Here is a 23,233-nt window from a genome sequence, read left to right on the forward strand (position 1 = left end):
TTGTCTTGGCTGTTCCTTCTGCCTGGAATACTATTCCCTCAGGTGGCTATATGGCAACTTCTTCACCTCCTCCAAGTCATATCATTGTAGTGTAGTCTACATGAAACTACAAATCCTTCTCTCTTCTAATCTCTTCTTGTTTGCTCGTTTTCCTTGTTCACTGTCATTACATCTGCCCCCAGGAAGGGGTCTTTTGTCTTCTTTGTGTTCTAATGTGCTTGATATAGTAATGTATAAATGTTAGAAGAGTAAATGGTCCTGTTCAGCAATGACAGTGCAGCCATTGGAACTATCACTGGAAAAACTAACTCTCTGGTGCCAAGCTATAGTAAAGCTACAAAGCCTTAAAAGCTTTAGAGTGCCATAACTCACATTTAGACCAGAGGTTCAAGGTCACCTCAGACTACATAGAAAGTTTTAGGCCTGAGCTACATGAGACCTTGTCTTAAAAAAACTAAGATAAAAGAAACAAATAACAATAATGTAAGCAAAAATTTAGAAAATTCATGCCGAAAGATGACCAGTTAGTTCATATGCCTATAAAAGAAGACGGATGGCCATGGTGAAAGCAGTGGGAATAAAGAGTCATTTTCAGTGTTTTGCCCCTCCCCACAACCTCTTCTGCTCTAAACGGCCCCATCTTATAAGTAGACAGTGGAATCTAATTCTGATTCTTACAGAGACTCCCATCCCTTGCAGGTTTTTCTCCCCCAAATAAAAAGCCTGCACTCTCTTAAAAACAAAAACACCGAAATCACTTTTAGCCAAAACCTTTTTGAAAAGCAGCAGGCTGTAAAGGAGGAAATCTCATTCTTATGATGCCTGCTCACTAGAGCGAGCACAGAAGTTCTAGAACTACAAATGTTCACAAAGGCCCTTGAAACTACACATAACAGAACATATCTCTGCAAGGCTGTGTGTCCAAAGGTGGACTGATGCTGCCCTTGTTCTGGAGCGTGGTAGCTAATGATTCAAAACAGCAGTCTTCCTCTTATTTCTCTAACAACATTCCTTTGTCACACAGATATGGATTCCCACTGCAGTGTTACTCACAAATAAAGACTGCTTCTATTTGGAATTTAGGTGGATCAAAAATAGTTTGCTTATTTCTATTTTCTACAACAAAAATTCATTGCTCTTACAATAAAAACAACAACAACCAAACAACAAAATGGGGCTGGAGAGGCTGCTCGGCAGGATTCTATTCCCAGCATCTACATGATAGCTCACAACTGCCTAATTTTAATCCCAGAGGATCTGATGATACCCTCTTGCCCTCTTCTGGACTCTGTTGGTACCAGTTAGGTTTGCACAGATAAACATGTAGGTAAAACACCTGTGTGTGTGTGTGTGTGTCTGTAACAAACCAAAAAGCTACCACTGACAACACAAAAAATAATATTAAGAAAACAGAGGATAGGGGGAGGGAAGGAAGATTATAAACAAACACAGGAAACTTTAAAGAGACAGACTTATTTCTTAGTCATGTTTTTTTTTTGATACCACATCATTTATTAAAAATCTAACCATTATACATTTTAAAGGACAAGCTTACTATATGTAAATTATGCTTTAAAAATAAAAAGTACAAACTGAAGCCCCTGATGCAATTAAAACAGATATCAGGGTTCAGGCCTAAAACACCTAGGAAGGAGAAAACAAGAGCTTACTGCTGGGTATGAGATAGCGAAGCTGACCACATAAGAGGAAGGACGGGGCTCTGGTGGGAAGAGCCAGTGTCTGTATGATCTGGCTGGTTCTCGCTTCCACACGGATGTGCATAAGGCACTACCCGGTTCCTGCTCTACAACAGCCCTACTGCCTCTGGTTTGCTCCCACTTCTACAAAGGCCCTAACAAGGCACTGTTGCCCTTTCACATATTCTTGCTTCTAAGTCAGCTAACTGCAACAGACTAAACTGTGTAAGAGTAGCTCCTAACATCAATCTTCCACACAGTAAGAAAGGAGACCACCCCGGGGTATAGGAGAAAATCTCATCCAGCTCTGAAGACAAAGAGCTACATATGAGGCAATACAGAAAATCCAGAGCTACATCTTGGTAGGTGGCAGGAGTTGGTGTTAGCTCTCCACAAAAAAAAAAAAAAAAAAAAAAATACAAGAGTCCATGGCAAAACTACAAGCCAGTAGGGTTGGGATGTAGCTGGGTGTTAGAGTACCTGTGTCATGAGACTGAGTTCAATCCCAAGCACTGCCTAAAACAAGACAATGAAATGAAATAAGCCCTACAAACTGGGCACATACAAGTATGAACAAAGAGAGGAGTTTAACGAACTACTAATAGACTCCATCAAGCTCTGAGACCAGCAACATCTATAAAATCAACAGCTAGAAAGCTAGCAGCCAGTAGACAGCCAAGACCAACAGCTGGAAAAACTAGTCAGAGATAAGCAGGAAGCTTCAAAATGTGATTACTCCCCTAGGAGCATGTGACGAGCACACAATTATCTCCCCGCTGGGTGAGGAAAGTATGCAGGATGTGCGATTCTTCAATTTGCTTGGCTTGTGATATGCTCAGAGAATTAGCCCATGTCAACAGAAGTCACCTCAGTCTTTGCACCCTGCTACAGGTCCTGCCTCCAGAAAATAGTTCAATGTTTTTTCCTGTCTTAGAATTTTCACTTTAAATTTTCTCACTTTTTGTTAACTTTTCTTAAATCCTACTTTTGTTTTATTTACTCCTGTATGTGTCTGTGTTTTTAATCACTACTCACTTGGCCTGATGTCTGTCCTTTGATTATGACTGATGGTCTGGTACCTGAGTCTCTGAGTCACATATGCCTAAACTGAAAAATGCCCTGTTGCCCTCAAAGATCTGCATCATTCCACTGGGTAGGACCAGCTCTGGCTCTGATAGGACAAGTGTCCCTTCTCCAGACTCCATTCCTTGGGACTCATCTCCCCTGGCGCAAAGCCCACGAAGCAGCTTGCCACTTACATCAGCTCTGCTGACTTCAGCAAGCAGATTTCAGCATCTTGGCCCAGAGGCATGTCTTCAGTGTCTTCAGGGGTTAATGAGTTTGATGTGGTGTCCCTGAAACAGCACAAAAGGAGAACAGACCATTAGCTATCAGCACATAAAGTTCTATAGCCTGAGGTCTACAATGAAGCGAGGACTTCAGTGGGGACAGCCGAGTGAAGACAACAGGGCTGTAAGAAACTGTCCTGGAAGAAGTGTGAGTGCACATAAACACCAATGGGTCACCCTCGCCTCCCACACCAGCAAATCCTTCTTCCTTCTTAGTATTGGCCCTGGAGCACAAGAACTGGAGCCCTTACAGAGTTGGTTCCAGAATCAGATACCCTGACTGCAGCTCAGGATGTTCCCACCCAGGACTCTGGCCAGTCTGGCTAGTAGCTCTCAAGAGTTTTATAATCCAACCAACTTCAGTCGACAACTATGCTGAGAAAGGCATAGCCCCCTCCCCCCTCCCAAAATGGTCTGCTCCCATGTGAAGGCCTTCTCCCAATGTTATAGCCCTTCTCAAGGGTTGGAGGATTCTTTCAGAATGTCTCAGGGATATGGTCAGTATATCTCAAACGTTTCCTCTCATCAAAGGCTCTCGCCTGCATGGACTTCAGGCACATCCACTCCATCTTCACATGCTGGTTTGCAGCATTTTGGGGAGATTTGGCCTTTCCTAGGTAGTCAGGTAAATGCATTAGGGATAAAACAAGTTTGAGAATGGCAGAAACACAAGCAGGACCACTAGAGGACACCCCATCTCCTTCTGTCGCTATGTACTTTCTTTCCTGTTGACATGGTTTTCTCAGCCCAGAAAAATCAGTGTTCTCAAGTGACCTTTTTCCTTTCCTTGCTCCAGCAGCAGGGCCTACCATTAGCTTCTCTGGCTTCTTAGGGTGACAAAACCACCAGTCTTTCACTGTGCTCTGCTCTCTAGGGCAATGGTTCTCAACCTTCTTAATGCTACGACTTTTTAATACAGTTCCTCACATTGTGTTGACCCCTCAACCATAGAATTATTTCACTGCTACTTCATAACTGAAACTTTGCCACTTTTATGAATTTTAATGTAAATATCTGTTGCAACTGCCAAAGGGCTTGAGACCCACAGGTTGAGAACCACTGCTCTAAAGTAATGAATGGTCCCGTGTTCCCAGGAATCCCACTGCACAGTCTATCTAGACTTAGCACATGTCTGCATCATAAGCCCCAGTATAAGGGTCTTTTCTACCCCAAATGCCCATGTAATCAATACTCCAATTTACTGAAGGATAAAAAAATGGCTCAAAGGTTAGGAGTACTTGTTAACTCTTCCAGAGGACCTAACTTCAGTTTCTAGCACCCATATTAGGTGACTCACAACTGCTTGCAACTCCAGTTCCAAGAGAACTAATACCCTGCCCTCTTTTGGGCTCTTCAGGCATGAGCATTCACATGCACACACACACAGAGATATACTTAAATAAATAACAAATCTTTGAAGTTGGAGAGATGGCTCAGCAAGAGCACTTGCTGCTCTTCTAGAGGATGCAGGTTTGATCTAGTGCCCAAATGGTGGTTTATAACTGTTTGTAACTCCAGATTCAGGGATCTGACACTTTCTTCTGGCTCCCACAGGCACTGCATGCATATGGTGCACATATAAATATGCAGGCGAAATACCTGCACAGATAAAGTAAAAGTCTTAAGAAAAAAAAAGAATAAAGAGGTACAGAAACAAGGTAGAGGCTAAGGGTCCTACCCCTAAAGTGATCTGAGGCCTACCTCTCTGGGTCAGAGTCACCTGAGTACTTCCAGTTAGGCCTCTAGCATTCTTTTGTCAAATTCCAAATATTGTAATTTGTTTATCATTTTATTACTATACAACAGTTCTCTAGGCTGTCAAGAACAGAAGCCCCACCTAAGAAATGCCCAGCAGCCTGTTATGTCTTGTTTATGGTCTTCCTCAGAGGTTTCTCTCCATTTTGTCACTTGTTCTACTGAATACCAGGCTCCAGGAGAGGACTAGGAATCTTCTGTTCAGATTGTACCGTCCAACACTAACCACAAGTTCCCATGTAAGCTTACATTAATCAGGATCAAATAAACTAAGAATTCAGCTCCTAGTCTGCACTAGTTATACTTCAAGGCTTCAGTCACCACACAGGTTGGTATTACACAGTATGGTACAGAACACACTCACTGTAGTAACTGACATTCTTTTCTATGTAACAGCCAAGCAAAAAGCAGTTCTAAGATCTTGGCTTAGTTTTTATGGTCTGATCAGAACTCACAAACCTGCAGGTGCCAATTAGCAAGCCATTTCTGGCTCACTTGCAAATAGCTGGGTATTCAGCCACAAATTTGTCCTCCATAACTCTGCCACTGATCAGAGTCTGCCCTCTGCTAACTTCTCCCCGCAAAGCAGCAGAAAATTTAAAAACAAAAACAAAACAAAACAAAAACAAAAAAACAAAACAAACAAACAAACAAAAAAACAACAACAACTCAAGTCCCAGGGTTGATATCCTACTAGTTCTGACTTGAGAATGCCAGGTTTCTAGAAAAGGTGATAGGTCAGCACAAATGACTTCCAAGATAAGACTGAAGCAATAGTGCCTACTCTGTCCAATCTCTTCTCAATTCTATTTTAGATATTTGAGTATATCTGAGGAAATGCAAGACATAGGCAACTGGGTACTCACTCTTGAGCAGTTTAGATCTTTGAGTCAAAGGAACTTAAGAACCTTGGAACAACAAATGCTATAGATGTGAATAGTAAAAGGCTACTTATTTATGTAAAGTGGTCCCAAATGGACTAGTTCCTTGCATTTACTTGTAAATTTTTATTTTACATAAAACTTTTCACTGTAACATAGCTATGACAAAAAGTACCATACATTCTCAAATCTCCCCAGTGACCGATGCATGTACCTTAGATGTTCATGCACAAACAATCACAGAGCATTGAGATGGGCTCTCTTCTCCTTGAGGAAGACAAATGATTTCTAGATGAGCAATGCTTGACAAAGCTCAGGCCATTCTAGTACCACCCATACATGCAGTAAAACTGATCCCTCTGAACTTAAATTCCCCAGGGTAGGTGGTTTTGTCTAAAGGGCTGTCTTGTCCTAAAAGGTATCTTTAAAATATTTTTAGACTTATTTTATGCATATGAGTGTTTTGCTCACAGATATGAACTTAAGTTATGCATGGCTGTTTGCTGCCACCTGGGTACTGGTAATTGAATCTGTCTTTTGCAAGAACAGGAAGTGCTCTTAACTGCTGAGCTATCTTTCTAACACCCCAAGGGTTATTTTTAGAAGGAGAGGTGTTTCAACTATCTCCCTCTCAGGATTTGATGCAGCATGTGCATCTTTTCATGTGTTCAGTGTGCACTGCATCCATGAGGAGCTGAGCAAAACCCAATAGTTGTACATGGAAGCCCCTATATAATACCTATCTTATAGTAAAATCAAATAGAGTTTCTAGATTCTGGTCCTACTCCCAGTACCTGACTTCCAGGGTAAATATTCATAGAAGTCAGCAATGCTAGCTCACGGAAATTAATAACCAGACTGCATTAAGATCATAGTGTCTGCCAGATGGGGCAAAGTTCAGGAGGGTAACCTCGGCAGTTCTACCCAAGACAAGCATGGCAGGTGGGCACTGCCTGCCAGAGGCCTGTGGGGCCAGAGTGTAGGGCTACACCAGACCCTCCAGCACAACCAATCACCTAAAAGCAACCTAGTGTACTGGTCTGGGAATTGTCAGAAACCTCAGCTTATAGCTCTGAATTCCCCAGTTATGCTGGTTCTCGTTCCTATGTTCTCATGTGTAAACAGAGATAATATCTGGTCCTCACAAATGTTTTGAGACATTTGTGGTAAATACTGGGTCTACATCCACACAAAGCCTAATCGATAGCATGGACTTTGTATTAGCCTAGACCTAAAATGTCCCAAAGATATGTGTGATCAGTAAATAAAGTGATTTTAATGGACAAAGTCCTCCATCTTCAGTAGACTGAAAAAGGTCAAATCTACTTACTGGTCCTCTTTAGTTAACAAATGGAAATCCTATTAGGTTTTAACAGCAGAATATGTGCCAAGCCAAGAAAAGAGGAGTATAAAGAATCAGAATCATGCTTCATCTTTGACTCTCTAAGTGGGCAGGTTTGTCAAGCTTGTCAAGTGGATTCTGCCTATGGGATAGAGAGAGGGGCAGGTCTCTAGCTGAAGGCTCTTAAGTATTTGACGGAAACACAGACCACATCACAGAGAACCGGAGGCAGACCTTCAGCGAGCACGCTTCACTCTGTAACATAGCTACTGGGGCTTCGGGTAAGTCATTTGCTTTCTTTTGTTGGGTCTCTCAGATTCCTGCCTGCAGCATGACTTGAGTACATGGTGAAAGCTACTGAATTCAGCTACTCATGGCTCCCATCCATCACTGCCATGGTTGCTGTAAGGACTAGAGAAATATGAAAACTACTTCTTTGGTTCTGGAATAAATATAGCAAGTGGTTATAAAAGGATGGAAACAGTAGAACCACTCAGGAATATAGAGCAGTCTAGTTGCTGGTCTATTTAGTTCTTTTCATTCTAAAAAAAAAAAAAAAAAAAAAAAAAAAGCTATAATCCACAATTACTATTTACTTTTTTTCAGTATAAATCAATGTACAACTGCAGACATTGTAGACTATAAATAAAGAAATAAATAAAGCCGATGAACTGAGTAATTTGTAATTTTGCCAAAGGCAATGCTGACAGAGTTTGGTCTTTAAAGACTAGAGTCAAAATTATAAATGTTATCAAAGGTCTTTAAACAAGAGCCTATAGAATATGTGGTTCATGAATTATAGGTGTATGGACATTATTTCTCAGAGAAGGTCTACAGATTTAAAGAGATTTTCAAAGAGGTTTGTGACCACAAAGGTTAAGTGCCAGGTGTAGCAGCAATTCCAGCACTTTGGAGGTGGAAGGAGGAAGATCAGAAGTGTCATCTATTTTTTGTACGAGGGACAGTGATTTTGTGTGCTTATGGTCGTAAAGCCAGCATTCCACTGACAGCCACTTCCCAGACTAGTGATTTTCAACATTCTATTTGTACAGTTCCCATCTACCAACATAACACTGAATACAGACTTGTACATTTTCTGAAGAGTCATGCTAGGGTTGGATTCAGAAAAGCATAGGACAACAACAAGCAAATACAAGTGAGGTAACAACAGAGAACTGGAGGTAACTCTTGGGAAAGCAAAGTTGTTTAGTTCATATTTTAAATGGTGAAAGATCAATCGTCCCCATGTGAGTCAATACGATGCACACAAACATCTGACACTATTTTAGCCCCTCAGAAAACTATGGGGCAGGATGCCAGCAACCAGCTTATCAGGACCAGAGATCTAGTCTGAAGTGTAGGTGTGAGGACTATTTACTGAGTAGCCTTGTTTTAAAGGCAAGTCCCTTTCTAGATGGTGAGAAAAGGCATTATAGCTCTAGGGAAGGGAGAGGTTGCAGAAGGATCAGGGTGGGCACTGTTTCCTCTTAGGACTCAAATGACCACATGGATCAAAAGGGCAGGATGTCTTCAACTTTTACATGTCCTCATCTGAGCAGGGAATAGTCTGTCTTGGTAAATCTTACAGAAGTTCTGCCCAAACACATCTTAAGATGTCGTCTAGAACCCACCCTGGCAGGATATGAGTCTAGGACTCGGGCAAGGTTGGCCTGGCACTCTTGGGCCAAATATTGTCTGTCACAGCTGCCCCTACAATTAGGCCACAGGTGGTATTACCCTATGTCCTATTTGTGGTTCTTAGTAGTCACAGGGCAGAGCAGGGTCAAGTCCTGGGCAAGAGAGGCAGGTGTGTGGCCTTTGCTGCAAACCTATTCAGCAGCCACTCTACCTCATGTGCCACTCTATGGCCTTCCACTGTGAAGAGACCTTTAGGTCCTGAATGGCTAATTAAGGAGTTAAAGCCATGCCTCCTCATGGGACATACACCTTCCTAGAGATTCCCCCAAATAAAGAGATCTCCAGGATCTGAGGCTCCAGCATAGATATCAGAAACTGTTAGAGATGATAAATGGAAAAGTTTAGTTTAATTCCCTGGCAACAAATCCATCTCTGTCAAAGTTCTGGGCACCTGGTTTTCCCATTTCCCAGTTAATTGCTCTTTACACTCACTCACAATACAGCTGAGGAAGAGTAAACAGGAAGTACTCTTCAGTCAGACATAGTCCTTATCCTCCTCCAGTCCCAAGGATAGCAGTAAGGAAGCCTCTTAGAAAAGGCACTTGGTTTGGTTTTTATGATTTTTAACAAAGAACAGGGATATTTTAGTTAGAGTTTCTAATGTGATAAAACATCATGACCAAAAGCAATTTGGGGAGGAAAGGGTTTATTTCATCCCACATGTTCTGATCACAGTTCATTAGGGGCAGGACCTGAGAGTAGAAACTGAAGCAGGGACCACTCAGGAGTGCTGCTCTGCTTACTTGGCTTGTTCCTTTCTAGCTTGAGTATCCTGTTTTTTAGCAGTTCAGAGTTGTCCCCACCCAAAATGGACTGGGCCATTGCACATCAATTACTCATTAAGAAAGCTCACTACAGACCTGCCTATAGGCCAATCATATGGAGACAATTTGTCAAGTGAGAGCCATTCTTCTTAAATGACTCTATCTTATGCTGACATAAAATTGACCAGCATAAGGCAGAGTGGTAGGCACCTGCTATTCGTCCCCAAGTAGATGGGGACAGGCCTTCATGATAGGTAGCAGTCCTGTGTTTCCAAGCAGTTGTTGTGGGTCTGGAGAGAGATAGTTCAGCAGTTAAGAGCACCAGACTGTCTCCAGAGAATCTGGGCTTAATTCTCAGCATTGCACGTAGCTCATAACCATATGTGACTCCAGTCCCAGGCAGTCCAACATTCTTTTCTGGCCTTGATGAGCACAGCTCACACACAAGTCACAGACATACATGCAGACAAAGCATCCATATACATAAAATACAAAACAAAAATAAAATAAACAAACAAAAACCCAAAGGGCTACTGTGTCCACTTGACTGTATGGTGTCTTTTTTTTCTTTTAAACAATGAGCATTTTATGGGAGAGACAAAGGAGGAACCTGAGGGTTTTAGGGTTGTTGAAGAGTCCCTCATGCTGGCTGAGCAGTTTCCCCTGGGACATGGCCATCTTCAGCAAACTGCTCTTATTGAACATGGTGCCGAATGGGGTTAGAGAAAATCTGCTTTCTCAATGGAGTTAATAGGGACAATGGGAAGAAAGAATGTCACTCAGACAGACCTAACTTTTAGGTTTTGACTCACAGATGTTTACCTCAACAGATGCCATGGATAATGGTTATCAAGAGGCAGATCTGGAAAATGAGCACTATGAAGACCATCCCTGGCCCTTCAACAATTCCAGTGGTAACAGCCAGGAGTACAAGCGCTTCCTGAAGTTCAAGGAAGTTTTTCTGCCATGCATGTACCTGGTAGTGTTTGTCTTTGGGCTGCTAGGGAACTCCCTAGTTCTGATTATATACATTTTCTACCAGAAGCTGAGGAATCTGACAGATGTGTTCCTGCTGAACTTGCCCCTGGCTGACCTGGTGTTTGTCTGTACTCTGCCCTTTTGGGCCTATGCAGGCACCTATGAGTGGGTCTTTGGCACAGTCATGTGCAAAACTCTTCGAGGCATGTATACAATGAACTTCTACGTGTCCATGCTCACTCTCACCTGCATCACAGTGGATCGTTTTGTTGTAGTGGTCCAGGCTACCAAGGCCTTCAACCGGCAGGCTAAATGGAAGATCTGGGGCCAAGTCACTTGCTTGCTCATTTGGGTAGTCTCCCTGTTGGTTTCTTTGCCACAGATCATCTATGCCAATGTTGAAAATATTGACAAGCTTATCTGTCAGTACCACAATGAGGCGATATCCACTGTGGTTCTTGTTATACAGATGACTCTGGGGTTCTTCCTGCCATTGCTCACTATGATTCTGTGCTACTCAGGCATTATCAAGACCTTGCTTCATGCTCGAAACTTCCAGAAGCACAAATCTCTAAAGATCATCTTCCTTGTAGTGGCTGTGTTCCTGCTGACTCAGACACCCTTCAACCTCACCATGTTAATCCAAAGCACAAGCTGGGAGTACTACACCATGACCAGCTTTCAGTATGCCATTCTAGTGACAGAGGCTATAGCATACCTTCGGGCTTGCCTTAACCCTGTACTCTATGCCTTTGTTGGCTTAAAGTTCCGGAAGAACCTCTGGAAACTTATGAAGGATATCAGCTGCCTCTCTCACCTGGGAGTCTCAAGTCAGTGGAAGTCTTCTGAGGACAGTTCCAAGACTTGTTCTGCCTCCCACAATGTAGAGGCGACCAGCATGTTCCAATTGTAGTAGGCCTTGCCACACCTGGAGAAGCTAGTATCAGAACTCTTAAGAGCATGGCTATATCTTTTGGATGCAAGCAGAAAAGCTTTGCTTATAGCATTGGAGTATCATGGAGAAGTCACTGAACACTGGTATATAAAGCTTCTCAGATATAAATATATAATGCTGAAATCAAGGCTATGACAGTCAACTCTAGAGATCTCAGGTTCTCTTTTACCAAGTTTGGGGCTAAAAGTTGAATCAGAGCTGCATCAACTAAGATGGTAATAGCAGGTGATGTTCAGGGCTCCAGAGTACAGAAGAGTCTTCTATAAGCAAGCAGTTGAGAGTTGAGAAGCCCCACACAAATGAGACCAAGCTCTGACTCATCCAGGGGTCTGTCTGACTTTTCTATAAGTTGATGCTTATATTTTATTGTAATTGTCTTGGAAAGAGCAGCAATAAGGGACTGAAAATAGGCCAGAATAAATTAGCTGAATTTCAGTGGTCCATGTAATGATAGAAAAATGTACAAAACAGAGTTTGAGACTATAACAAATACAAGAGGTCTCTGGTGGCTTTCATCATCTGAAAATTAAAAAAAAAAAAAAAAAAAAAAAAAAAGGAACTTTCCCATGCTTGTAACACATAGTATGTACACACAAATGTATCAAGTATTTTGAGTTTCATGGCTAAGAAATAAAACCTTTTGGAAGTTTCCAAACTGCTTTCATCTTTAGGCACATTCTACTTTAATTTGGTATGCCTGAGATACAAAACAAAATAAACATTCACAAACTGCACAAAAACAACCCAGTTAATTTCTAGGCCTAGATTAAAGGAAATATGTTAAAACTAAACTTTGGGGGCGGTGGTCTACAAAGGAAATGCATTATACCAATGTAACAATCTTGTTTTCATGGTGGCTTCCTGCTCCTGCCCAGGATGTGGGATGCATTTGTCCAACTTCTGTGATACTGCTCCAGGATGAGGTGAGTTTACATGCCAGATGAGACTGACACTGGCAATCAGATGAATAGGACTATAGGTGCTTGCTGGGTATTTGTACCACCAAATCATTCGCCTAAACAAGAACATCTACCTAAAAAGGCTGAGAGAATGCACAGGAGGCTAGATAACCCTGGGATCAGGGCCTGGAAGAGCAGCTTACGGCTGTCTCCTTGCTCTTCACTAGGTACGACCTCAATGAAACAAATCAATCTCAATCTCTCAACATGCTTGCACTCAAGGCTCTAACTCCTTCCATTTCTCTCTCCTTCCTTCCCTATTATATAGTGATGGCAAGTCTGGAACTTGCTATGTAGACCAGCCTGAACTCACAGAGATCCACTTGCCTTTGACTCAAGTGTGGGGTTAAAGACATATGCTAGCACACTTGGTCCAAACAAATCTCTTAACTTTTGGTAATTCCTTTTAATGAGAAAGCACAAATATCTAAGTTGGTTTGAGGAGGACTTAAGATAACACATACCATTTAGCACTGGCTGAGGTTCCACTCAGGTGGTAGATTCTTGCCCAGCATGCATGGAGTCCTGGGTTTGAAGCCCAGCACTAGGTGTAACACACCTATTATCCCAGTATTTGGGAGGTGAAGGAAGGAGGATCAAAGTTTAAGGTTATTCTCAGCTAGAGAAAGTTTGAGGCCAACTTAGGCTACACAAGAACCTGTCTCAAAACAAACCAAACAGAAAACAACACAATCTTTTTGTGGGTGAAAGATCTTCACTGGCAGAAGTTTGGTTCTTAGATGATGTAGTAGAGGTTCCTTATGCTATCTCTGGGGGTGGGTGTAGTGACACAGGCTGGTGTGTGTGTGTGTGTGTTTTCTGGATATGAAGGGCATGCCACATGAATTCTGGCTCAAAAAATTTGACCATATGTTGGAGTGCAGTCCTGGTCCATGGTACCATGCACCCTTTTATTAAACATGCACAGAAGATCTGTAGTACTCTTCCTTGCTATGTACAAGTGACATGTAACATCAAGTGCTCACTCAAAACAACTAGGCTGCTTTATGCAAGGTGATAAGCTTAGCCTTCAGTGCATTCATCTTTATTTGCAACACTGTTGATGGAGAGGGGCTGAGTGCCCTTCCTTCATATCTGACTTCCCTCATATCCCAGTTCAGGAAACGTAGGCTCTCAATGAGAAGAAAGATGAGTCAGGTGATAGGGCCCTGTAGCTATCTACACAGGTATTCTAGAGGTATGGCTGGACATTCAGCACTCAGAGATAGTGCCACTCTAGGCCAATCCAAGAAAGCCTTTTTCAAGGCTGGGCTCCTCATTACTGAGGATGGTGGAAGTGCTTATGGGTTCTGGCTTCAGTTAAGACATATGAAGGCCAGATGTAGCTATGTTTTCAGAGAGGTGAATACATGGTGACTCCCTTTTAGGGAACCATCTGATTACTCAGAAATTCTTGGTGTCTTGGATGAGGGAATGGTGCCACAAGGCAGAAAAAGGAGCACAGAATACAGAAGCTGTAAGAAATCATACCTTCCACAGGGCTTTCAAAGTAGCATCTTGGACAGGTGCCCAGTTCTTCAGGTCCATAGTTACTAGTGCTGTTTTACAGGCAGCTTGGTACTGTCATCTCCACTTTCGGAGTGATGATGGGTGGACCTTGTTAGCAGACTCTTTGCTCCTAAACACTGGCCACAGAACTTTCAGGTAGGTATTATAACACACAAAGGGCCTGGCAACTTTGTACACCTCTACAGTCACAGGTCTTGGGTTAATAGAGGCATAGGGTGGCTTTTGAACTTTAACCATGTTCACCATATCCTGTCCTTGTTTTATTTCTACAATAACAGGCATCAGATCTCTTGGCTGGTGACCACAGTTCTCCTGTTAAGCACTGTGGCCACAAAGCCCTGGTTCTGAAGTGACTGGCAAGCAGACTCTGAGGGAAGGTTTCAGATCATTTAGTGTCATCTGGGTACCTGAGGAAGACTTTAAAAAAACATTTTTTTTAAAGGGATGATGAGGCTACAAGTTGAAGATACCGAGAAACATTTGTACTTAGTAGACATGCACAGCATAGGCTGACATCAAAATTCAGCACCAGCAGCAGAAAAATTACATCTCTCTACAAGAGGTTTCTGGCTCAGGCACTGTCTCTGATTGCCTTAAGGAAGGGCAAGGTATTCTAGGCTCCCTTGCACAACTTAAAGGAGCTGCAGTCAGAGGCCACATTTACCATGGCCATAGGGCCTGAAGGCTTGTTTGAGTCTGGAGCTTATACTCTTCACCCTGAATGGCTTATATATCTCGTACCTCGAGAGCAGGCTAGGTTTGGGAGGCTTTGGCTTTGTGTGAGCTGGGCAGAGGCCAAGGGAGCTAACTACCTTTTACCTTAGTTGTGAGAACAACTGGAAATTTGGGTAGTGGTGTCTAGGACACCAAAGGAGAGGGTACAGTCATTACTGAAGGTCGTACAGGGCATCTGTGTGCTCCAGGTGAGGGCTGTGCTCCTGTTAAGTGTCACCATTCAAGATAAGCCAGAATGGGGAAGGGTAGTTGTCAACAGGAGATCCTGTTAGGTTTCTCTGGGAGGGTGGAGACTTTTTCTTCCTCCATCATTTCCAGGAAGAGTAAAGCTTAATTCCTCTAGTATTACTTTGTTCCTCAGATTGTTTACCTTTCCCTCTAGGTTTCCTGTGAGGGATGGTGGCTCAAGTCTAGGGCTCTCCTTTCCCATACTTTCTCAGACTCTTGCTGTCTTTGACTGAGTTTTAAATGGGAAGAAAAGGAAGGCTAAGGGAAAGGTCCCATACATGCTAACACACAATCTAGTGTGTAGAAAGGTGGTTCCTCACTCACAAAGGTGAGATTCAAGGACTACAGCTTCCTCTCAGTCAATCCCAGATCTGTGTTGGTCAGGCCAGAGTGCTGGCAGTTTCCTTTCTCTGGAACAGTTCCTGATTTCCCAAAACCAAAAACGATTCATACTGGTCAGCAGTCTGGAAGCGTTCTGTTTCTGTTCCTACTAGGAAAGAGGAAGGTGAAAGAGAAGGAGAAAGCTAGAGAACAGTCACCTCATACAGTTACAAGTGCCTGTGAGAAGACACTTTAAATAATGGCATCCTCTTGGGACTCCTAGCTCTTTGTCTACACACAAATTTATTCATCCATCTTGTTAGGCACCAACAGCAGAATGTAGTTTACTGCTAAAAGGAAGAGAATAAATCCTGGGACCACTGGGTTATGGCAGTCAGAGTAAATGCTGGTGACTACTGACCATGTATATATCAAAAAAGTGTTTCAAAAAGGAGAGAATTGGTCCAAAGTCACAGAAGCAACAGTGAACAGGAGCCATCTTGTGTTTGGTAATGAAGAGCTTTGACCATGACTGAATTCAGTGCTATAGTCAGAGAACACACAAGTGTGGTAATACACTTAAGCCTAAAATCTAGGCTAACACCCTCATGAAGATTAAGTGCAGCTTTTCCCATGTGGCAAAAATTGACATGATAAAGGTGACAGGTGACTCCTGGTCCTATTTTGGATTCTGGGCAAATCAAAGTTCTCACTATGAGTCATCATGAGCTCACAGAAGTCCTTCACCACGAGAAGAGTTGGGCTTTTCAGACTGTATTTGCTACTTCTCTCATTGCTATTCTGAAATATCTGACAGAAGCAACTTAAGGAAGAATTTATTTTGGCTCAGAGCCTATCAGTCCCACAGTGTGAAAACCATGGCAGAGTAGTCATCTAGACTATTTACACAGCAGTGCACTTGGAAGCAGAGAACGCATACTGGAACCAGGGGTGGGTTTCAATGCTCACGAACTGGGCTAAAATTAGAGAGTAGTAACCATGCTACATATGAATGTCATGCTTGGCAGGAGTATGAAGTGAGAGGTTGATGCCTATGCATATGGCATGGATCAGGAAGCAAAGAGCACAGGACAGAATATAAATAAAACTGTTCTATTTTCTTAATGCATATACATATGTATGTATACTGCATGAGATTATGTGTATCATGTGTATGCAGGTGCCCTTGGTAGCCAGAGGGTTATCTTATACCCTGGAACTAGAGCTACAGATGGTATCTGGTGTCTGATGTGAGTGCTGGGAACCTGGGTCCTTTGCAAGAGCAGTTAGTCCTCTAAATCGCTGAGCCACCTCCCCAGTCTCCAGTCTATTATGCTTTAGTTTAGCAGCTCTCAAAGTTTTGGGACACAAGTAACACATGGCTAATTTTTTAGCCAGAATATAATACAAATGACCTCTACTCCATTTCTTGATAGAATCCTTCTTCCCAACCAAAACTTTATGGCACAGTCTATATTGTACATATTTCTAGGGGCACTCTGGTCTTGAGAATAACCGAAACAGCGGGGTTTTGCTGGCCAGAGTCTGAAATCCTTTCCACATCCTTTCTCAAAGGCTGTAAACCACAGTCAGAGTTAATTACAACAACGACCCCAATTTTCCATGATAGCTACTGTTTCCATTGTAAAATACTTGGAAGGAGTAATTTAAGTGAGGAAAAGTTTATTTTGGCTCATGGATTCACAGGATATCAGTACATCACATAAAGCTAAAGGAAAAGATGGTACCCTGGGGATCCCTGGGTCATAGGGGCTCAGCATAAACACTGAAGATGACTGACAAGAATGTTGTCAGTGAAGTGTTTCAAAAAGGAAAAAACTGGTCCAAAGTCATAAAAGCAAACAGTGACTAGGAGCTATCTTAGGTTTGGTAATGAGAAGCTTTGATTTTAAGTTACTTAAATTAAAATTATTTAAATTTAATAGATTTATTCAAATTAAATCATACCTATGATTTTAATTATAATAAGGATGATTTTAATTACAAATACCTTTAAGGAGGTGATTAAATTAAGAATGTACCAGTGCCCTGGCATAAAATAGAGATTAAATAACACAGAAGTATACAATCAGGATGACCACATAAATATATTGAAAGAAGGTAGCTGTCTGCAAACCAAGGGAAAAGAAATCATCTCTGTCTGTATTTTGATCTTTGATATCCAGCCTCCAAAATGATAATAAGTTACATATCCACAGTTTAAGTCACTCAACCCGTGGTCTCTTGTGCAGCCTGAGCTTACTGATACAGTTGCCCAAGCCAAGACTGGCCTCAGTTAAGATGCTCAATCAGGGTACCACACACACTCCCCAGGAACTTTCTGATACAGCACCTCCCTGACTATTTCCTGAGCACTGTCACTTTTCAAGAGTTACCCCACTATGAACACTGCTCTGAGGCATCTTCCCTCAGCAGAGACAGCCAATCCTGTTTTTGGTATCTTATTTTCCTGGTCCTTTAACAAGACAAAAAAAAGGGATAAGCACTTAATGAGTACTTCAGAAATGGAGGTGACATCTACTTACTGTTCAGCCATATTTGGGTCCATTGAATCAGTTTCAGTGGGTGTTTCTGGCAAGGAGGAGCCAGATTCTTGGATCTGGCACAGTTCTTCATCGGTGATGATGTCAAACACAGCATCATCTGGTGGTCTGCAGACTGAGTTTATTCCTGTGTGGTGGAGGCAAAGCAGGAGAGAAAAAGATCTATGTATCCATTATGCATAGACTGGGGATAGGATAGGAAGTGAGGTGTGCTGCTATGGAGAACAAGCTGATAGAACACATTGTAAATGGTCTCTACTGACTGCTATTTTATGTAGGTATGAGAGAAAGACTACTGGGACATTCCAGGAAAACAGAGGAACACAGAAGATTTTGAATATACAGCCTCAAGACCTCTCTTAAATGCAGGGTACAAGTTTCAATTACTTCTACATCCTCCAGGACCCTATTAGAAGGAAAACATCTATCAAAACTGTATCAGGAAAGAAACAAGTAAAGAAAATATCCCAATTGAATAGAACCTTGCTCTCTATAAGATACAGGTAGAAATAATTTGAAGCAGATTATCTGACTTCCATCCCCTCCCCCTTCCAGTCTACTGTTGGGTGGAACAGAACCTCTCTCTATCCAAGGAACTGCAGGAGGCATCGGGTCATGTGGGTCTTATGTTTGACATCGACCACTCAATAGGCAGGCCACCATGCAAGTCACTTACCCATAAACATGTGTCATGGATATGCAAGGGTTAAGTCTGAGGCAGTGGCAGTGGCAGCAACAGAGGAGGAAGAAAGAAGGAGGAAGAGGAAGAAGAAAGAAAGAGGAGGGGGAGGAGGAGAAGAGGAAGAAGACAGGGCAGACAAGAAATAATAGAAATCAAAAGAAGCAACCTCAGTATCCTACTATAGTGTTACTCTGTCATTGCCAAACTCCTACCAGTGAGATAGGACAAGGGATTTTAGGCTACTTAGTAAGAACAATTTAGCTGTCTTTTGCTTGACAGGTTGTATTTTCCCCCCAAGTTTCTATAACAGAGAACTAGACAACCTGATGACAATAAGGACTCAGTTACACGTCTGAACCTGTCTTCTGAGGCTGACAAAGGAATGGAAAAGGGCAAAAGAGACAGAAAAGACAATGCTCATCAAGAGGATAAAAAGACCTGGGTAAATGGAAGCTATACCAAGTTCATAGACTGAAATGGTCAATACTCTATTAAGATAACAAATCTCTCCAAAGTGATCTTCAGATCTAATGAAATCCCAATGAAAACTTTATCATGATTTAGTTTTAGAAACTAAGGAATTCATTCTAAAATTTCTATGTTTAATAAAGAACAAAATTGGAGTTTTTTTTTTTTTTTTTTTTTTGCCTGTCAGTAAGATGCACTAAGAATCTATAGTAACCAACTAGATACATATCTTTAATACCAGTTCTTATGAGGCAGAGGTAGGTGGATCTCTGTGAGTTTGAGGCTAGCTGGTCTATACAGAGAGTTCCAGAACAACAAAGGATACATAAAGAAATCAATCCTATTTCAAACAAGCAAAAATACTAAAAACCAACCAACCAACCACCAATACAAACAACATCCAATCTATGGTAACAACAACAATCCAATCTATGGTAATCATACAGTAAGGAACTGGTAGGAAAAAAAGGCACACAGATGAATGGAATGGAACAAAGTCTAGATATAGACCCAAATATATGAGGGCAGGTTTATTCTTGTTTTTTTTTTTTTTTTTTGACAAATATACAAAACTCTGTCTGTGTCTAGTGTGTGTGTGTGTGTGTGTGTGTGTGTGTGTGTGCGCGTGCGCGCACGCGCGTGCGCATCTAGTGCTTTGTGTGTGCTAAGCAATCACTCTACCATGGAAGTCACACTTCACACACACAGCCCCACAGAAAGGCAATTCTAAGGGGGAAAAATAGACTTTAAGTAATGGTGTTGGAACCTTTGGCAAAAACAAATAAACAAACAAATCACCCAACACACACACACACACACACACACACACACACACACACATACACACACTTCATATTAAATCATACTTAATCAGAAGTTACTCCCTTATGAACCCTAGTAATCTAAGAAAGTTTTGGGTTGGTGGTAGTATTTATTTAGCATCTTTTAGACACCTAAGTTTGGGAAACACTGAATGAAACTTGCTTGAGCTAATTGTCTATAGTAAGTGACGTCTATGAAATCAGGAGGCAGGGGCCTGACCTTGGCTTCCTATGGACTGGAGACCTGCTTCAGCTGGTGACACCATGGGGCTAGGCTCTCCCTGGCTAGTGCCTGAACCACTGCTATCAGGGGATCCAGAGCCTTCACCGAACTTCTGGAAGCAGGCTCGGCAGCAGCGTTCCTTCTTGCCACTGGGCTTAATCACAACATAGTTGTTACAGCAGTAGTAACAGAAGATGCGGCCACATATCCTGGGAATGACACAAACAGGTTGTGAGAATGATGCACAATGGAGTGCTTAAGATCTGCTAAGTACCAGAATAGGTCTGTGTTGGATTCCTGTCAGCCTATGACTCTTCAGACCTAGCTCTGCCTCCAGGGTAAACAAAACTATCATGGTGGGCATAGTAGAGAACAGTCTACTTCCTTAGGTCCTGAAGGCAGGGGGAAAAAGGTATGACTGTCATCAATCAGGCTACAGGCATGTATTCCAAATTTATTATGGGGAAGGGCTAAGTCTAGAAAAGCATGTCCAACTCCCAATATGCCCTTTCTCTTTACCTATCCTTCCTAGACCCTGAAGCATCTGTGTTCTCTGGCACCATCTGTACTGGCTCAAGAATAGCTAAAGAGTCGCTAAGTCTTCAAGTATAGCACATACCTGTGAGTTCCATTAACTCCACCCACGTTTCCTTTCAGGGTGCCCACCTAAAACACACTCTTCTCCTGCTTCTCCTGCTTCACAAGCAAAGTGCTTTTCCTAGATAGACTATTATGGCACCCACCCTCATCTCAGACCCCTCATCCAGAGCCATCTGTCCCGATTCCAGTCTGCTGAGTTGCTTGTGGCTAACCTGCAGTGGTGCCGCCGCACTATCCAGCTGAACTCCCGCTTGCAGTCATGGCAGTGGTTGGCCTCCACATCCCCAAGACATTTCTCTTCGGCACTGAGCTTCTGCTGGAATTCCAGTGCATCGGACTTTTGCCAGAGAGCATCTTTGTCCCTGTAATAATTCAATATTTTAAGAATCCACAAGAAGCAGAAGATAATCCCTTTTCATTTCTGAAAGCTGATATCAAATGTTTCAAGCCATGGAAGCTAAATCATTTTCCTTGTAAACACCCTCTTCCCAATTTGAGGCTTCCAAAGCACAGGCTCTCTGATGTGGCCTCTAAAGGTACCCCAACATGTTGATCCTTTGACCTCATGTAGGTGACAGCATGTAAAGAGACACATGATATATACAGAAAGCTGGGCCAACCACAATGAACTATTAGCACTGATACATTACTTGGGTATCTAATGCTAAAGCATGCCACCAAGTTGATAATAGGCTGGGAATGTGCTGGCAATAAGCAATTTGCCTGCATGTACGTCTGTGTATTATGTGTGTGTAGTGCTTGTGAAGTGTGAAGAGGGCATCAGATCCCCTAGGATTGTAGTTAAAAATAGTTGTGAGCTGTTTCATGGGTGCTGAACCCCGGTCCTCTAGAAGTGGTTAAGGGGTAAGGGCTAGGAACAGAGATAGCTGGCTTTTTTCAAGGATATGTAAATTGTTAGGAGACAGGCAGACTCATCCTCTGGATCAGCTTGTTCTTCCAGTTGGTCCACAGCATCTGACCTCTAGGTTTCTAGGAAGCCAGATCTCATATCCTGGAATGTGAGAAGCTATTTGATTTCTCTGCCACATTACTCAAGAAGACACCTGGAATTTTAATGAGTGAGTAGATCTAGGCACAGCACATTCATGACTGCTCCACCTCAAATTGAAGTGAGTCAGATCTTTTCTGCCTCAGGTTTTATCAAGTGTCTCTTTACACATTCAGTTTTCAAGGTGTAGTTGTGTAAAAGCTATTGTCTTGAAAGGTGGGTGTGGTAGCATACTTAATCCCAGTGCTTGCAAGGCAGAGGCAGGTAGATCTCTATGAGTTTGAGGCCAGATTCATCTACTCGGCTATATAGTAAGACCTTGTCTCATAATAAAACACACCAAAACAAGGCAAAATATATTTGCCTTGGAAAGTTTGCTATGGAGTGTTCATAGATGAAATTTTGAGTTTGAAATAACTCCTCATGTGTTTGACCTCTTGGCCCTCAAAAACTAATGATGCTATTTGAGGAGGCTATGGAACTTTGGAGATGGAAGGCATGGCTGGTGAACTGGGTCACTGGGAGTCTCTGCTTCTTCATCTGCTAAGACATGGATATTGAACTGAACCAGTTTCACTGTCATGCCTTACCTGTCAGGACTACCTGAAACTATCTCAACACTGGGCCAAAACAAATCTTTCTTCCTTTAAGTTGTTTTTGTCAACTATTTGACAGAGTGGGACAGCAAAAGAGAAGAAGGTTCACTGGAAATAAGCAAGTGATAAGGAAATGACCAAAGTTACTAAATGCTATTTTATTGCCATTTTTGTCCAGGCACCCAGAGTTTAATTTAATATAATCCCGCATCCAAACAAAAACCTAAACCTGAAAGAACATTGGTGTGATCAGGGAGATCCAACCTTCAAGACTGCCAAAGTCTGTAGGATCTAGCAGCCTACCATTGGGCAGAACTCGAGGAGAAGGGCCCATTTCCACTGAACTGTAATTTCTGTAAGTTTTTACAAAGAAAAGCCAATCCTGGACAGGACCCCCCAACTGCCCCCACTCACCTGAGCAGCTCTATCAGCCGCTCCTCAAGGTATTTCTTGGTTCTGTTCAGGTCATCTAGGTCTGCAAGCATCTTCTGGTCATTCCTTTCCCTGTTTGTCACCTCCTGGCAGAGTTTGTTGTAATATTCTTGAATTTTTGATGTAGCCTTGTCAAGTTCCTTCTGTGTTCTGGGAGGAGAGAAATAAGTTTTCCTAGTTAGCTCTGATATTTAGTTTCCTAGAATTTCTGGGCTCTCTTGGCTTTCAATGAAAGGTCCTGCTGCCCTCTTATCTTCCCCCTCTCATAGTGAGGCATGATCTGCTTACCACGGGTTATGCATTACCCCCAAATCTGAGAGTCCCTCTACCTCTCCCTCAAACATAAAGGGGTAATTCTGGGATGTCAGACACTCCGGGATGCTAATATACTCAAAGTAAGTAGGACATGACACTTCCGTAAGGATTCCTAGACAGGATCTTTGGGATATTGGGAAGAGCCAAATGGAAAGAAATGTATGGAACAGTGATGGAGAATAAGCAGGAGAGAAGAGTCACGACATAAAGGAGAGTTGTGGTCTCTCAGAGGTGGTTACAAAAAGGGACCTTGCTCTTAGGTGTCTTTGGGACATTCTGCCTTGGGGAGGGTACCCCTTAATAGGCTTACAACCTGGTAAGTCTTCCAATC

General features: G+C 42.4%; 2 protein-coding genes across 4 annotated transcripts in view; one reads left to right on the top strand and one right to left on the bottom strand.

Annotated features, from left to right (window-relative positions):
• Positions 1–23,233, bottom strand: part of FYCO1 (FYVE and coiled-coil domain autophagy adaptor 1) — a 62,227-nt gene that overhangs the window by 9,035 nt on the left and 29,959 nt on the right. For all 3 annotated transcript variants that reach the window (XM_080934595.1, XM_080934597.1, XM_080934596.1), the window contains 5 exons: positions 22,570–22,737; positions 20,763–20,912; positions 19,948–20,159; positions 17,739–17,883; positions 2,957–3,052 (listed from right to left, as the gene is read on the bottom strand). In XM_080934595.1, the coding sequence (XP_080790721.1) occupies positions 2,957–3,052; positions 17,739–17,883; positions 19,948–20,159; positions 20,763–20,912; positions 22,570–22,737 (771 nt within the window). The remainder of the gene's footprint in view (positions 1–2,956; positions 3,053–17,738; positions 17,884–19,947; positions 20,160–20,762; positions 20,913–22,569; positions 22,738–23,233) is intronic.
• Positions 10,322–11,377, top strand: CXCR6 (C-X-C motif chemokine receptor 6; the record flags this gene model as incomplete). Its single annotated transcript, XM_080934333.1, has 1 exon — positions 10,322–11,377. The coding sequence occupies one exon, from the start codon at positions 10,322–10,324 to the stop codon at positions 11,375–11,377; it is 1,056 nt and encodes a 351-aa protein (XP_080790459.1).

The sequence above is a fragment of the Micromys minutus genome (genome assembly GCF_963924665.1).
Source record: "Micromys minutus genome assembly, chromosome: 21".
NCBI classification, from domain to species: Eukaryota; Metazoa; Chordata; class Mammalia; order Rodentia; family Muridae; genus Micromys; species Micromys minutus.